This window comes from Chionomys nivalis, chromosome X, assembly GCF_950005125.1.
Source record: "Chionomys nivalis chromosome X, mChiNiv1.1, whole genome shotgun sequence".
Lineage (NCBI taxonomy): Eukaryota > Metazoa > Chordata > Mammalia > Rodentia > Cricetidae > Chionomys > Chionomys nivalis.
In genome coordinates, this window is record NC_080112.1 from 118,601,078 (window position 1) to 118,619,516 (window position 18,439).

Consider the following 18,439-nt stretch of genomic DNA (forward strand, 5'->3'; position numbering starts at 1 on the left):
TGCCTGAGCTGCAAAGTGAGAGTGTCTCAACACCTTCCCCCACCAAAAAAGCAACAATAAAAATACATCACTCTTTTCATTCCTAGCAAACTATACATTAAAATTATTAGTCAGGCAGTGGTGGCACATGCCTTTAATCCCAGCAGTTGGCAGACAGAGACAGGTGGCTCTCTGTGAGTTCGAGGCCAGCCTGATCTACAGAGCAAGTTCCAAGACAGGCTCCAAAGCTACAAAGAAATCCTGTCTTGAAAAAAATATTACTATTATACTTTATTCCTCCCATGAAGGTAGCTATATGAGTATCAGGCTCTTTCCAGGCTTATATAGCGCTAAACTTCTTTAAACAAATAAACTTTTAAAATAAACAGAAATATAACAGAAAACTTTAAACATGATATTTTTGGCCCAAAGGACACACACATTTAAGATAGTGGAAGACATTGCTAAACTTCACTCAAGTTGCCTGTGCCTTCAAGCAGATTTTGTTCTTTGGCAAGCACAGAAGAATGGTTTGTTTTGGGTTTTGTTTTGCTTGGCATGGTAGCTCAGGCTCATAATCTGCCTCCCCGTCCTCCCAACAAAAACCACACATGCAAAACAATGTTTTCAATTTTACTTTTAAATATTAAAAATCGAATTCCTTATAGAAAGTGGCAAAATAGTTGCACAGAACCAAGGAATTACCCTTCTGCAGCTTTTAAACCATCGCCAGATGACTTGCGACAGAAAATACAACATAAATGCTAGGCAATTGTTTGTTATGCTCTGTTAGTTAGGGAACAGTTAGAAGGAAAATGTCCTCTGGCTTTGGTAATGAAGACCTATAGTTTGAGCACTCAGGAGGTAGAGGCAGATCCTGCATTTTAGGCCTACCTATGTCAGATCCTGTCTAAAAATGCTTGGCCAGCTTGAGTGTTGTGTGACAGTTTCCTACAGGTTAAAGCCCCCCATCTTGGTCCCTAAGATAGAGGCTATTCTAAAGGGATTCTGAATAGTCCATTCTTCAAGGTGGCTCATCAAGAGACACAATATTCTAGGACATAAAAACTTCATCTTACAGGAAAGCTTCCTGGAGGAAATAAGGAACTCAACAGCCTTGTAGGGTTCCCGAAACTGACCATATTCACTAGGTCTGTCCTTTGCCAAGCATACATAAGGACCGCTGAGAGACATTCACAGACAAGTAGCTGCCTGAAAGGGACACTTTCTAGTTCATGGAGCTGCCTCCTTTTGGGAGTAGTCATTCATGTTAGGGTGGCCTTTGGGTGATACAGCTGTCTTGGAGTCATGTCTAGTCTACTAACTAACCTCTTACCTATAGTCCTATAAATCACTCTGATCAAACTCACTGGTTTAACAAACTAAACTTTGGTGGCATCCTTACTTTGGCTTCTCATTGATTTTCCACCTGGGATGAGTAGATGTTTGTTCTTATCTCCCTGGGAACAGTGACATACAACACTGGGCTTCTTAGGGGATTCCAGACCAGCCTGATCCCCAAAGTAAGAGCTTGTCTCACAACAAAGTAAAACGAAACAACAAAACCCAAAGGTCTGCACGTGCGCAGTACAGATGCAGTATTTTCTGAACACTTCAGACCCGTGGTTGGTTGATTCCACGGCTATAGAACCCCCAGCTTCGAAGGGATGACTGTAGTTTTTATACAACTAGGAACGACCACTTGTATTCCACCTGTGCGAGTGCAGCATCATGTGAGGAGTCCCGACAGTGGTTCTGCAGCAGCACAATTGGGCTAGGTTTCCAGAGGCAGAATGAAAGAGAAAGAGCCTATGGGCTAGAGTCTGGCTCACCCGTCACTTCTACAGTGGTCATCATGGGCATGCGCCATGAGACTCTGACTTTGTTGTGAGACAAGCTCTTACTTTGGGGCTCAGGCTGGTCTGGAATTTCCTGTTATCCACTCAATGACAAACCACAAAAACTAGGGAAACTTATGGAGCAGCAGAGAGCATTGCCAAATATTCATTTGGACCCTTTCATCACATCTACTTTGAAAGGTTTTAAGCCTGTGTTCAAGATAACACCATTCCCAGGGGATACAGGCATGTCTAGGAAGTGAAAAGGTGAGATAGGTGAGGTTTTTCTCTCCATCAATGCTGTCCACTTGATTTCAGGTGCTTTGTTGGAAGTTGCTGAGTAAATGTAGCCACAAACTCTACACAGGGGAAGCCCTTTCTCTTCTACCTCAGCAATGAACTCTCATCCTGGCAACTGTTAGGTCGCAGGCATTTTGAGTTCCCAAAGGCTGTCTAGAAGCAGCGGTACATTCCCTACAAAATAGCCTCTCCTGCTAGAATTTTTCACACCTCATTATGGTAGGGCCTAATGGGATGGATACTATTTGGGGCAAGACCAAAAATATCTCTCTGGAAACCGACTTCATTGGAAATGAAGCCACAACCCATGCTTGTAATCCCAGCACTAAGGAAGTTAAAGGGGAGCGTAGTTGTTGAGTCTGAGATCAGCCAAAAACCAAAGCAAAACATTGGGGGTTGGGAACTGCAGTAAAACCCTTGAGAATCCAGGCATGAGGACCCGAATTTGAGCACCAGAACCATATGAAAAAGCTGGGTGTGGCACCGCACACCTGTAATCCTAGTCCCAGGGAGACAGAGACAACAGGATCCCTGGGTTTGCTGGCCAGCCAGCCAGCTAATTTAGAGAGTTCCAGGTTCAGGTGGAGAGTGGCTAAAGACATTCAACAGTGACGTCTACCTTCCACATGCATGTGCTCACAAGCCAAATAAGAACAACAATAAAATGTAAGCATGGCCACTCTCATTGAATTAGGCCTATTTTAGCGCGATATAACAGCCCTCTGTGTCTCCGGATGATTTTAGCCATACAGTAGCCAACTAAGAATCATGCTGTACTTAATATGAGGGTTTCTTTCTAGTCTTGTTGTAGCTTATTATGCTGTGTTCGCTTGGTATCTTTGGGAGGTCTGCTCTTTTTTTGGGGGGGGGGAACGGGAGAAGTGGATCTGGAGGAGATGGGAGGTGGAGGGGAGAACTGAGAAGGGTGGTCGGGAAGGGAAACTGCCTTTGGGATGTGATGTATAAAAGAAGAAACAAAGCCATGCTGTAGAGCTGAATGTTCAGCAGCTGAACTGTATTAAAACCCGTCTCTTCTATTATTATTAATGAACGCTTTTAATGTAACTGTATAGTCACTTTCTACGTAGTAACTCATTTTATGTGCGTAACAACCTCATGAGGAAGGTACTATTGACAAAAATCAAACACAGAGGGGTTAAGTGACTTTCCTGTCATCACACCGTTAATAGAGAATGGAGATTTGAGCCCTTGCCTCCCTGATTTCAAAGCCTCCATTCTTTCTGTCATCTGATAGATTCTACTTCCATGCGTCTATCCCATATATCAAGAGCAACACACTGGGCCTGAAATAAATTAACAACGATTTCCAAATGCATGGCACAGGTTACCTTGTCTGAATCTTGAATTATTTTGACATTTTCAGTACCAAATTTTTCACCATAAAGTTTCACAAGTCTCAAGGAAATCTCTGAAAGGCCTGTGAGCTTGGGTTCTTTATAGATGTATTCTTTTCCATCTTCTTCTTCAAAAAAGGACTATTAGAAAGGTAAACGAATAATAGTTTACAAATAGTATATATAAAAAGCATTCAAGAAAAATCTGCATAGTTAGTGACAATATATTGGAATGCACTTAATACCTATTAATATTAGTTTTAACATATTTATGCTGGCTAGTTTTACGTCACCTTGACATAGCTAGAATAATTTGGGAAGTTGTAACCTCAATAGAGAAAATGCCTTATCAGATAGGCCCGTAGGGCATTTTCTTAAGTAATGATTGATGTGTGAGGGCCCAACTCACTGAGAAATGGTACCAACCCTGGACAGGTGGGCCTGGGGTCTGTAAGAAAGCAGGCTGAGCAAGCCTTGGGGAGCAAACCAGTAGTAACTAACATTCCTCTATAGCCTCTGCATCAGCTCCTGCCTCCAGGTTCCTGCCTTGAGCTCCTGCTCCGACTTCCCTTGGTAATGGAGCATGCTTAAAGAGCTGTAAGCTGAAATCAACCCTTCCCTCCAGAAGTTGTCTTTTGTCATGGTGTCCCATTATAGCAATAGAAACTCTAAGACAATATTAATATTTTAATTTTAGCATATTAAATATTAATGTTTATAATATATTTATATTATATTATAAAATTCATATTATTAATAATATAATAACATATTAAATACACAAGCACATATTCAACCTTCTAACTTCAAATAAGTGAGAACTGTCAAATGTACAAGTATACAAACATATTGTCTGAAAGAGGAAGGTGTCATTAGGAAATATTTCTTATTTTTATTAAGTATTCCCAGGTTAGATTTTCTTTCTTCTGTGTATACTCAAATTCACAAATATATGAACATATTATTGGTAGAAGGCAGAAACTAAGAAGGATATTTTTTATTTTTGTGGATTTTATTAAGAGTGGTTCCCATATATAATGTCTTGTTTATTTTAACAGATTTTGTTTTTTAAATTTTTTAATTAATTATTTTATTTTATGTGCATTTGTTTTTGCCAGCACGTGTGCCTGTGTGAAGGTTGTCAGAAGTGGAGCTGCAATTACAGACAGTGGTGAGCTGCCATGTGGGTGCTAAGAATTGAACCCAGATCTCCTAGAAGAGCAGCCAGCACTCTTAACTGCTGAGTCATCTCTCCAGTCCCCTTCCATGTGTGCTTAATCTGTTTCATATTACAAAGCTTTAACTACTAGATACTTAATGTATACTTCAGAAGCTTAACAGAGAATCAAACTGAGGGAGGAATCCACAGTTTGCATCCCCAACCAAATTAGACAGCAGAACCAAAGTGAACGAGAACATTATGAAAGGGACTTTCCGCTGTGCGAAAAGCAAGACAGAATTCCAGAAGCAACAACTATACAGAGGCCATTTAATAAGTCAAAGAAGAACATTTAAAAAGCCAAACAGCTTGAAGAATGAACTTCACTAAAGCACACTTACCTGGCCATAAAAGGCAACTCTGAAGAAAGTACCTAAAAGTCGTTTTTTGGTGTGCATAACCTCCAAAATTTTTGTGTAAGCGCCATGAAGAGTCCTATAGACTTGAGTCAGTTTCTGAAAAATGAGAATATACATTTGTGTTTTTGTCAGTCACTGTATCACAACCAACATGCAAGAGTAAAAAACCACCAATGTTTAGATTTTTTAATGTGGATTCTTTTTTGCTTGTTTATTTTATTTTATTTTTGAGACAGGGTCTTGCTATATAGGCCAGGATGGCCTGGTACTCACTATGTACTCACTTTATTACCAGACCATCTTAGGCCATTAGCAAGACCTCATCACAAAAGTTTTGATGGCCTGGGTTCAATCCCCAAAGTGCAAAACATATTACATTAGGTGAATATGAGTTTTACCTATTTATCTAAAGATTATAATTTTATTTTTTATTTAATTTTTATGTGTGTGAGTGTTTTGCCTGCATGTATGCCTATACACCACAGAGGTCAGAAAAGGGCATCAGATCCCCTAGAATTGGCTTTATAGTTGCTTGCTGGAAACTGAACCCAGGTCCTCCGCAAGAGCAACAAGTGCTCTTACTTGCTGAGCTATTTCTCTGGACTGATTTTTAAATTCTTTCAAACTTATTTTCTGGTGAATCAATGAGCTTTATGGGGCTTGTTGACAAGAGTATGGGTGAGATAACCCCTTACAGTAGCAAAAATGACTCAAAGACACCTGTGTCACCAAAGCCCACCCTTGCGTGGATGCTTAAACGCTGGAGCATCCTGCACAATTTGCAGGCGGCTCAACAAGTTGAAGAGCATCTGTTTCAGGCAGCTCCCTTCATCTGAGACTCTTCTGGGCAGCTCAGATGGTCTGATCATTTACATTGGAGAAGGAGGGGATTAGCACCTCTGGTTAGTTCCAGGGACTTCCTGAAGCTTTTGAGCTTCAAATGGTTTTTTTTTTTTTCTTTGACACAGGGCCTTGCCAGGCCATCTAGGCTGGCCCCAAATTTGAGGCTGTTATCCTGTCCCAGCTCCTTAAAGTGGCGGGATTATAGCTGTACATCAGCACACTCATCTTGTTCCGACTCTCAAAATACGAATTCCAAGCCATCCTCGTCTCCTTTTTGTACAACTGCAGTAGAGATTATGATACGGAATCAAAGACTTGAGTCCAAAAAAACCTCTGTCGCATGTACATGGCAGCAGCTTTTCACTACTCTCCTGTAGGATTTACCAACACTCTTCCCGGCAGGCCAAATCAATAAACAAAGCTTTTCCTGGTATCACGCTATGTTTCATCATCATGGTCAGCCAGCAATTTTAGTCACTGCACTCAAGTTCAAAGAATACAATCATGTTTCCAGGGCTTTCTTGGGCAATACGGAGGTTTGATAGTTTTTACAATCCAAGGGGAAACTTCAAATCTAGACCTGGGGAGTATCTTGGCAACAGGGCATGTGCCTAGCATGCCCAAGATCCTGGGGTTCATCCCTGGCACCACAAGCTAAAAGGATATTTATTCTATGAGAAAATTCCAATGTCATAATATAATGAATCACCTATTTTCTTCAGAAGACATCAGAGTAAAAGAGGTAGGAACGACGCTATATATTAGTGCTTTTGTCAAGACTGAAAATAAGTATACCAGGTAATGATGCTAACGTGTCCATTGCTTACCTCAAACTCACGGCGTTTCTCATAAATTGGAATAATCAACTTGGAAATCTCAGAAATTACTTCATAACGTTCTGCTTTCCACAAGCCATCTACACACTGTTCTAGCAGTTCCAGCAAAACCTCCTGCATTCAGAGAAATATTCAGCTGGGTATTAAAATAGCGTCAAATCAACTTCAAATCACTTTAACTTACTAAAGAACAAACAGAATGGGCTGAGTTCAAGCAAGCACACAGAAGTATATTTGTAAGACCACATCTTTCCCCCCTCCAATTCTGTCTTTGGAAACAGGACCTAGCTATGAAGCCCAGGCTGTCTGTCCTCCAACTGGTGAGCTTTCTACTTCAGCCTCACTGAATGCTGGGATTCTGGGCATGTGCCAACATATACAGAGCTGCATAACAGGATTTTCTGAATCAAATTCTACGAGTACTGGAAAACCAGAACAACTTCTAAAATATGAAATCAATAGCAACAGTAAATTATATATTTTTAAATGTTTTGTTTAAGTGAAAATAGAGACTTGCCGATAACATCATGTTGAATTGAATCTTTTGGTTGTTCCAAATTATGGACTAAGTTGACCTGAAAGTCGAAGAGTGATTTACTGGAGATGGAAAGCATGCCAGGGTGGGACTGGGTGAGAGGTGAAGGTAGAAGGGCAGTTAGCTATCATCAATGAATGCTGTATGCATACACAGAAGTATCATAATGAATCTCATATATGTATTATGTTTTAATAAAAATATGTAACTAAGTAGAGAATGTATAAATGCCTAACAAGGTAAATTTTACTAAGTTACTTTTCTTTCCTATTGAAACTATATTTGCATAGAACATTAGTCTAAATCGAATGTGACAACTTCTCAAGCTATTACAAGTGTTAGGAATGTGTTTTCCTTCAGATCTAGGGAACTGATTGGCAAAATGGTCTATTTGTCTCTTAGACAACCAAACTCATTGCCTAGCTCTTATTCCTATGTAGCTGGTGGCAATAATCTATGAATTCCTAGCTGGAAAAATAGGTGCAGTTTGGACTTTATCCTGTTATGTGTTGAACTGTATTCCCCTAAATGGGAAGCTGCCTCAGAACGTGACCTGATTTGGGGAAATTGTTATAGATATAATTGATTAAGTTGAATATACTGATACAAAGTGAGTCCTCAAGCCAATATGGCTGGCAATCTTATAGGACACTGCAGGGAAAATACCATAGGAAATACCTTCTGTCATGTAAGGGCACAGCAAGCAGGGGTCATCTACAAACTGAGAAATTTGCCCTCCCTAGACACATTACCTGATGGTGCTTTGATTTTGGACTGCTCATTCTTTAGAACTCTGAGAAATTCATTTCTGCTATTAATCACCTGTCTAGTCTATGGTATTATGTTATAGCAATTGGGTGTTAAAATAGCTTTTAGACAAATCCATTTCAAACCATTTTAGCCCTGCCACTTTTACTTTCCAAGTATTTCTCAAAAATAACCCTTTCCCTCTATTTCTGCATTTACTGCTAAGGCTTAAGATTTCACTACTTTTTTTTTCCTAACTGATCTTCCTGACTCCGGCCTTGGCACTTCCCAATACATCCTCTACGGATACATCACAAGGTTCTGATCATGCCACTGAGAATCTGAAAACATGCCATCACTCACAGAACAAGGGGCAAGCTCCTTCATGTGGCACACATGGCTTGCATGATATGATTAGTGCTTCTATGATTCTTTATTCAACAAGCCAAGAGCTCCAATAACAGGAGGGCTTACTAGCAATTCTCCTGAAAAACCCTCTACCCTTCAAGCCCCTCTTTAGAATAGCTTAGGTACTATATCCTTCTCGATGTTTTTCCTGGTCCAGATAAGGAAGACTAGGTACAAATGCTTTGTTCCCCACTCTACCAATCAATGGTGTAAATATTTATTGTTCTACAATATTTACACACTGTCTAGGTAGTAACTGACATTCCCAATAAGCTGTGACTCTTTAAGGGTGGGAACAACCTTATTTCATTCACTGCCTTCTTTTGTAACTCATTATCAATGTGACTACTTGGATAAGTATGTTACTATGGCTAGCATAGTAACATTCAATGGCTATATTGAGAATTTCAGCAGGCTGGGCATGGTGGCACATACCTCTAATCTTAGAGCCAGAGGCAGAGGCCGATCAATCTCTGTGAGTTCAAAGCCAGCCTGGTCTACATGGCAAGTTTCAGTCCAGCCACAGCTACATAGTGAGATCCTGTCTCAAAATACCAAAAACTCAGTTACAAACTAATGGTGTTTCAAAAAGTGATAGTTGTCTAAGAATGATAAAAAAAAAGATAAGGGATATACCACTACATAAGCCTAATAGATTAACAAGTGCAGAAAACGGTATTTAATCTGATACATACAAGTAATATTATACAACTTGAATGGATTATATATGCATTTAGAAATACACACACATAACAACAATGAAAAGAAATGAGGCCGTGAATTTGAAAAAGAGTGGGGGGAACATGGGAAGGTTTGAAAGGAGGAAAGAAAAGGGGGAAGTGATGTAAATATATTATAATCTCAAAAATATTAAAAATAAATCTTTAAAATTATTATATATCTTTTTTTAAAAAAAAATCAGCATCTGTTCATGAATGATAGTAAAAATAAACTCCGGATGGAAATGAATAGAAGGGACGTTTCTTGATCTCAAAGAACATCCACTACACACTGAAGGCCAAACACTGTTATTCCAAACCTGGGAACAATGCAAAGATGTACACTCTCACCATTTCTGCTCAGCACCACCCTAGAGGTCTGAGCTAGTGAAATATGGCAATCAAAAGGGAAAAGGCATACAGACTGACAAAAGTAAAATTGTGCTTCTGTGTACATGGCATGATTGCCTATGCCCTAAATCATAGAGAATACGCAGATGATTATAGTAAGGCTGACTTCTGTTTGTTAGAAAATAGAATTCCAGTGAGATTTCTATATACTAGCAACAATACATATTGGAGAATAAAATAGAGCAATATCTAGTACGTAAAGGCTTATAATTCCAGCTGCTCAGAAGAATAAGAAACAAGGCTTACAAGTTTAAGACCTGTCTGAACTCCAGAGTGAGTTCAAGGGAAGTTTATGTAAGTGGGATTCTATCTTAAAAAGTGAAAAAGGCTGGGGATATAGTTCAACACTTGCCTAGTATGTGTGAGGTCCTGGGTTCAATTCTTCCCCAACCCCTCATAAAAAGTAAGCAGTAGTATTTATGACAGCATTAAAGCACCTGATATATCATTATAATATCTGATAATATCTCATAATAAACCTAACAATAAAAATTTACCCTGAAAACTGCAAAATAATGCTGAGATAAATTAAAAATAGCCTAAATGTTTACTGATTGGGTGTCATAGTGTTGTTACCTGCTCTGTTCTCTATATAGTAACATAATTTTAACATTCCAGCCACACCTTCAATTTCCAAAAGGTCATTTTTGAGAAAACATGCCTATACATTTTATATGGCAATTCAAATTCTACAGCACTGAGAAAGAATAAAGTTAGAGAGCTAACACTCCCTGAGCTTACAATGTCTCATAAAGCCATGGTATTAAAAAAGTATGGCCCCTGTACTCCAGCTCAAACTGAGGGGTGTAGCTACCATCCCTCATCAAAGAAGCTTATTTTTGTAACAGATACACTATTCTAGAAAGCCACAACTGGCAGAGAATGAGTGATGGTGGGATACTCAGCCCCAAGTGATACAACTATACCCAATGCTCTGGAAACATCAAAGAAGAGGGGGCAGAAAGACTGTAAGAGCCAGAGGACCAAGAAGTGTACTGTGAGATTGTGTCTTCCAGCTACGACAGTGAAGCTGCACCCATGAAAGCTCAGCAACATGGCTGCCTAAAGAAGAACTGGACAAAAGGAAATCCCAACTGTGGATGGAGGAAATCTCATAGGACTCCATCCCTAGTTCTGACTAATTAATGCCCGCTGAAAGGGAGACTCAGTCTTCTCCAGGGATGAGCTCCCTAATTGGTTATCCAATCCTAAATGGTCAGAACTAAGCACACAGGCATACACACAACTCTGAACAGAGTCAGCAGGTTACATTAATGTATTCTTATGCATCTATGTATATAACAATAATAATTAAATAAAAAGAGGCCATGAAGTTGAGAGGGAGTACAGGGAGCGGGGGATATATGAAAGAGGTTCTATGGAGGGAGGAAAGAGAAAAGGGGAATGATTGCTATATTAATTAAAAAGAAAAGAAAAAAGTATGATATTGACATTGACTTGTACAACTAGCTGAGTGGTAGAGACAGGACTAGAAATAGACCATATATGTAAAGAGGTGAGGTTTTGACCACTGTGCCAAAGTAAATTCAAAGACGCTAAAGGAAGCTTCAATTTTTCTCTAAACGACATGGACTGCTTAAGCTATGTCTATAAAAAGTGAATTGTAGGCCTGGGTGGGCACCAGCCTAGCATGGGCAAGGTCATGAGTTCAAATTCCGGCACTAAAAAAAAAAATGAACCCCTCCCTTCAACTTTGACTGCTATCTTATTCCAAGCTCAAAACATAGTTTTAGAAAACAGAGGGTTAATGCTATCATATTCTTGAGGTAAAGACATTTTTAAACTATAGACAGAAAGAAAAATCATTAAAAACTTAAAGTTAGACTTCACACACACACACACATACACACACACACACACAGAGTTCCTGGCACACATAGTGGTATGCACCTGCAGTCCTAGCGATTGAAAGGTTGAGGCAGGAAGACCATCCTGGAGTGAGATCATGCCTCCAAAAAGAAAAAAAAGACCTTTCTGTTTAACTGGATTAAATTAAGAAAATGAAATAGACAAGCCAAGACTGGTAAATAAACACCCATAGACATGCATATGCTATAAAGAGTTAAGGGTCAGGATATAAAAAGGATTCCTACAAATCAGTCATAAGAATAGACGGTGCCACTTTTAATAGCTAGAAGACATGTCAACAGAGAAGATACACAAGAGGCCAGGGGAAACATGAAAAAGTGCATTAAGGATGTCTAATAAAAAGTCACGATGTGACAGATTCTAATTCATGCCTAATATAATGGTTTAAAAAGACTAGGAACATCAGATGTTAATGAAGATATGGAACAAGTCATTCACCGAAAATGGTTTAACTACTTTGAGAAACACATTGGAATCCCGTAAAAAAGCGAAGTAAATTCGATCTGGGTATTCTGCTTCACTTTCGAGTATTACTGAAGAGCAATGAGGATATGTGTCAACAAAAGAAGAACATCTCTAAACTGAAAACAATTCAATGTTTATCAACTGGAAAATGGGTCGAAAAATTATTATTATGGTGGAATATTATTTAGTAATTAAAACAAACTTTCAATATACTCTACATTATGGAGGAATCTCAACATTAAACTGAGGAAAGAAACACACACACACATTAGGATACACACTGAATAGTTCCATTTTTCTGTATTATTTTTAACAGGGTTTGTTTATTTATTTATATTTTATGTAAATGGGTATTTTGCTTACATGTAAGTCTGTGCACCACGTGCATGCCCGATGCCTGTTGAGGTCAGAAGAGGATTTTAGATCATCTAGGATTGGAGTCACAGAAAGTTGTGAGCCACCATGTGGGTGCTGGGAACAAATTAAACCTGTGTCCTCTGAAAGAGCAGCCAGGGCTCTTAACCACTGGCCTATCTCTCCGGCTCAATAATTTCACTTTAATGACGTGAAAGCTAATCTATGATGATGAGAACTGTATGTCAGTGGCAAAGAGAAGCTCTTCTAGCGTTTCATACTACAGTCCAGACAGGATTGGAACTTACGTTATAGCCCAGGGCAGCCTCGAACTTACGTCAATCCCCTTGCTTCAGACCCCAGAGTGCTGGCTGTGATTACTGGCATGAGCTATCCCGCCAGACCAGAGAGTGCTTTTAAGGGGCACAAGAGAATTTTATCTGCAGGAAAGTATGTGTTCTATTTCTTATTTCTGGTCATAGACTACATTGGTGTATATAATTGTCAAAATTCATCAAACCATTCCCTTAACATGTGATATATTATATGTTCTATATTTAAGCTGTTAAAAATCAATACAGAAATAAATTTAGAAAAAGGAGATTCATATTAGTAGTTTAACTCACACTTAAATACAAGGACTAAATGGAGAACTACTTTGGTTTTCACTTCAGTGTAATTCTCTCTCTCTCTCTCTCTCTCTCTCTCTCTCTCTCTGTGTGTGTGTGTGTGTGTGTGTGTGTTTGCATGTGCATATGTGAATTCAGAGACCAGAGGAGCATACACAATATCATGTTGTATCACTCTCAATGCTAACACATTGATATGAGGTCTCCTATGAAACATGGCGCTAACAGCTTTTGGCTAGACTGTCAGGCCAGCAAGCTCTGGGGATCTAGCTGTCTCTCTCAGCCAGTGCCAGGGGTTACAGCTACAAAGAGATGCACCTACTTTTCCTCTTGGTGCTAGGGCTCTAAGCTAACTTATCCAGTCCTTATGTCTATGTAGCAAACACCCATTGAATGATCTCTCCAGCCCCAGAACTTAGCTGTGTTTTTGTAAGAGAAGGTCTTGCTTTATAGCCTAGGCTGACCCGGAACACACAACCATCTCCTTTCCTCTCCCTGCAGACTATTGGGATAACAGATGTGTACTGCCAAATATGGCTCATTTTAATGTGACTTCTAAATCAATGTCACCTTTTCCAAAGGTGAGAGCGTGAGGAGGAAGCCCTACTACATGAGCCCAGACAAACTCTAACTTCTAATCAAATAAAAGCATATATAGATTATTGCAAAAAATTCCAAAAAACAAGGCCATTTCTTAGAGTAACTTGATGCTGCCATTTGGAAGACAAGGCTAAGCTGAAGAATATATATATATATATATATATATGTTTGACTCTGTTGCCACATATTAAAAAACCAAAATTCTAAGGGACATTGAAGCCTAAGATAGAGAAAAGGGAAATTGTTTCCTCTCTTCTCCTTCCCCCTTTCCCCCTTGAGACAGAGGCTTGTTCTATTCAGGAACTAAGTACCCTAGAAAGTTCTCATGGCTATATTCCTGCCTCAGTCCTCTGAGTGCTTGGATTACAGGTCTGAGCCACAGTGCCTGGCATATTTCCTACAATTTCTTTGGAGGCAGAATCTCCTTCTGCTACTCAGGGTAGCCTAGAACTTGAGATCCTTTCTCCCTCTGCCTTCTAAGAATTGGGATTAAAGCATTTGCTGCCATGCCAGGCTCAGTGCGACTGCTATAAAAATAGAATTTTATGGGATGGTACACTTCTTCAGTCTCTGCTTCTGTGTGATTCTTTCCTTTGCTCATGCTTCCAGTCTTCGTGAACTACTGACCATTTTCTATCTGTGTTGCTCTGGTCTTCACTTGCTGTTATATCTTCCAGATGTTTATTTCCAACCCAAGGTCCCTTTACATAGAATTCTGCATTTCAAGCAGTCTGATTATTTCCATTTTGATAACCTTTCACTTCAAGTTCCACTTTTTTTCTAAAATAGCACTCATCAGTAACCCAAACCTCAAAAGACAAATATGGCATCTGTTTGCTTGTTTGTTGTATTAGCTGTCATGTGTGATAAGCAGGCTACAATCCACATAACCACAGAGATTATGTAAGAGACTAGGCGTAGGATTGGATCACCTTAGGAAGGGGAAATAGAATAGTTATGGATTTATGAGTGGATGGGGTTACTGAAATAAGAGGATCAAGAAGGAAGGGGAAGGAAGGGGGCCATTTGAGGGTTGTATATTGAAACCTAACACAGTAGAAGCTTCTTAAAATATATACATAAATAGCCGGTCGGTGGTGACACACGTCTTTAACCCCAGCACTCGGGAGGCAGAGGCAGGCAGATCTCTCTGAGTTTAAGGCCAGCCTAGTCTACAGAGTGAATTCCAGGACAGGCTCCAAGGCTATACAGGGAAATCCTGTCTTGAACCAAAACAAAACAAACAAACAAGCTTGGCATTTGGAATTTTATTTTATAAGCAATACCTTCCATTTTAAAATATTTTTATTTCTTCATGGAAGACAGTTTCTTATCCTCTAGCACACAAATACAAACTTTGGATAGTTCAATTATATAACACTTTTATTTTATTATTATTATTATTATTTTTTTTTGGTTTTTCGAGACAGGGTTTCTCTGTAGCTTTGAAGCTTGTCCTGGAACTCCCTTTGTAGACCAGGCTGGCCTCGAACTTATAGAGATCCGCCTGCCTCTGCCTCCCGAGTGCTGGGATTAAAGGCATGCGCCACCACCTCCCGGCTTAAATAACGCTTTTAAAGATAATTGTTGGTGTATAAGTACAACACTATTTACTCATTGCATTATTTATTGTCTGTATGTATCTTCCATGTAAATATATAATTCAAACTTTTTTACAGTTAAAAAATAAGTATTCATCACGTTTCCTGCAAAAAGCAACTATTGTTTTCCCACAATTCCCAAACCTCTCCAAAGCAGCATTTTTTCTTCTTCCATTCCTAATGGTATTTCCTAAGTTATTTTTTGGTTTTGGTTTTTTGTTTTGGCAGGGTTTCATGCAGCTCAGGCTGGCCTCCCATACTTTATGTAACTTAAGGTGGGCTTGAAAGGAAACTTCTGATCCCCCTGCTTCTACCTTCTAAGTACTGAAGTATAGGTGTGCACCATCCAAACCAGTTTATGTGAAGCTGAGTAGCAAACTCAGGACTTATGCATGCAAGGTAAGTACTTTGCCAGCTGAGCTACATGTCTAACCTGGATCTTTTGCTATTCTGGCTTAGGCCAAAATAGTCCCACACCTGGAACAACTAATTAGACTAGCCTTCTCCCGGACTCTGCCTCCAGTCCCTATCCAGCCTCCTGTAACCCACCTCTCATGTCACAACATGTTAACCGTCCTTGCTTTACACCTCTGACTCTGCAAGGCACGTACTTTTATTATTTCAATGACGATCTCCAGAGTCATTGGAGATCATAGTTAATCATTTTATAGCCCTTCTATTAGCAAGTCTGTAGACTTGCTCCTATGTTACTGCTTAATAGATCTTCACTGATGGACAACTAAAGCTGTTTTCTATTCATCTGAAGCAGGGAGCCGGATATTTCCATTTGTACTACTTTGTTACATATGTTTTGCCTATTTGAATTAGAAGACAATGTTAACTCTGGGTGGTGGAGTCCTTTTTCATGTGCTGAATGGGTTCTTGTCACAGATACTGCATTTTAAAAATTAGTTCTATCTATTTTATCTTACGGGTGTTTTACTGCATGTATTTATGTATACTATATGAGTGCCTGGTGTCCAAGAAGGCCAGAAGAGGGTATCAGAGACCCTGAAACTGGAATTACAGGTGGTTATGAATCACCATGTGAGTACTGGGAATCAAACCTGGGTCCCCAGAAAGATCAACAAATGCTGCTAACTGCTAAGTCATCTTTCCAGGCCTTTAAATGTTGCCTTTTAAAACAAGACAATGAGGAGAGTCGCAGAGACAAGATTCTACCCTGTCAAAAGGAATTCCTTTGCTTAGGAAGTTTTATGACTTAAAGTTCACCGATTCTTAGTCACTTTTGAAGTTAAGTCAGATCTAGTAACTTTTAATACAAACCAATCCTGAAACGGGAAATTTCTATAAATGACAAGCAATGCAGGCCTGGGATCTTACTTCACTGTAATGAACATCCATCATTCCAGCATCTTCTTTCATGGCTCCTTCTTCATCTATATTGGGAGTAATTTTCTTGAAGGCTGAGCAGCCACTAGGGAATAATTCTGTGTGGAAAATCAGAAAGGGAGCATATTTATTACAAAAAATGTTTGGTAAGTGACAGACACCCTTAAAAGGATACACTATTTTTATAACACAAATGACTTTGGGTCAAAGTCATAAGAACAAATTTCAGCCATAAAAATAATTTCATGTATTACTCAGAAATACTATCGCTCTCCTCCCTGCCCCCAAAGAGCCCAAATTCATTGTAAGTTGTGTTTTTGGTTCACCATCTTTAATAGCTAGTGTAGATGATTTCCTAGTATAAAAATAATATAAAATACTTATCATTTGTACGTATTGTCTATCATCTAGACAAGAAGGCAAACACTTTGGGGGTAACAACTGAATGACCTCTGGTAATCATCTCTAGTGTTTAAATTTCACTGAGAGTTGGAAGGGAAGTCAGTCAGCTATTGGAAGACTCTGTCCTAGGATTTACATGACAGGCAGGAAGTGAAACACATGGCGGAGAGAAAACACCCTTGGGGGGACTGAAGCATGAAAAAGCCCCATAGATTGGAAAGTTAGACAGACCCGACACTACCACTGCTTCACTTTGAATGTTTGTTTCCCTAATATTTATAAGGTTTCTTCATCATCATCAGTGACCGCCACTACTATAACAAGAATAATAATAAAGGTTAGTTTGTGAGAATTACATGAACACATGTTTGGAAAGAGCCTAGCATGTAAAAAGGACTGAATGCATTATTATTGCTAAATAAGCCCATCAATATCTTAAAGCCGATTTCTCAAGATAAACAACTGCTGTCAGCTGGAGTCCTGAGAAGGGGGGGAGTAAACTCCACCTGAAAACAACTTTTTACAACTATGGCCCCAATTGTTATTGTAGAGTGAGAAGATAGATGGAGAGAGCTCCGTGTCTTCCTAGAGCCTGGGTTTTCTGGGATCTTGTGATTTAGAGGAGAACAAAGCACACTTTAGATGCACCTAATACCAAACTTACATTCGTCTTCCTATCTCTGCCTCCCAAGTGCTGAGATTATGGGTGAGGTACCCTCCACCTAGCTTTGACTTGGATTCTTGATCTTAACGCTTCATAGCTACTGCCCCCGTGCCATTCTAAAGGTACAACCAGTTGGAGTTCAAGTGACCCCACGAAAAGAGTGGGTAGGATTTTGGAGGAGGGGGTAGTAGTGCCAATTCTTAATGAAATATGAGTGCCAGCCATAAGAGTAAGTGGTAAGACCTTGAGGTGAGAGCAGAAAGGGGGATGACTAGGGACAAACAAGGAAATGAAGTGCTTTGTGGCATTTTAGCTATATGACACTGAGAACAAAGACTTGGGAATGGAAGCGGCATTACCCTATAAGGAATGAGAAGAGATGCTATGGGGAAGGACATTACATCTTATGGGCTTCCGAGGGAATCCAAACTCCTGAAGCTTTGCTTAAAGAGGATGCTATGTGGTGGTTCAAGAATGCAGAAAACTTGACTCTTGTCTTCCCTGGGGGAAAGAGTTGTGCCCTCTCTCAGGAAAAGAGCGAAGAATGCCAAAGTCTCTTAGAGAGGGAGATCCAAAAATGCTGAGGTTCTCAGACAAAATGGAAGACAGTCTGACTTATCTTGAAGGTTATATTTGGGGACAAGAAAGAGTAACAACAAAGCCCCGTCGTCACTCTTTCCACTTGACTTGGCTAAAGGGAAGGGCATGAGAATCTGTCTGTAAGGTGCCTCTGGTACAAAGAGCAAGTGGAAGGCTGGCTGTTTGAGGGTGGGGTGGGGAGGCTGGGGTGGGGTCAGGGTCAACTGTACCCTCCTTCCATTTTCATTTTCTTTTTTTTTTGTTCTTTCTTCTCACAGGGAGTGGCAAGAATGAGACAAGGTCTCCCACTGTAGCCAGGACTCCCTAAGTGGCCCAGGCTAGCCTCAAACTTC

The 18,439-nt window shown here is 39.7% G+C and overlaps 1 protein-coding gene across 3 annotated transcripts in view; it reads right to left on the reverse strand.

The window, feature by feature from the left end:
- The window catches only part of Dock11 (dedicator of cytokinesis 11), a 190,463-nt gene that overhangs the window by 12,211 nt on the left and 159,813 nt on the right, over positions 1-18,439 (reverse strand). For all 3 annotated transcript variants that reach the window (XM_057759066.1, XM_057759065.1, XM_057759067.1), the window contains 4 exons: positions 16,433-16,539; positions 6,721-6,843; positions 5,033-5,146; positions 3,467-3,613 (listed from right to left, as the gene is read on the reverse strand). In XM_057759066.1, coding sequence (XP_057615049.1) covers positions 3,467-3,613; positions 5,033-5,146; positions 6,721-6,843; positions 16,433-16,539 — 491 coding nt within the window. The remainder of the gene's footprint in view (positions 1-3,466; positions 3,614-5,032; positions 5,147-6,720; positions 6,844-16,432; positions 16,540-18,439) is intronic.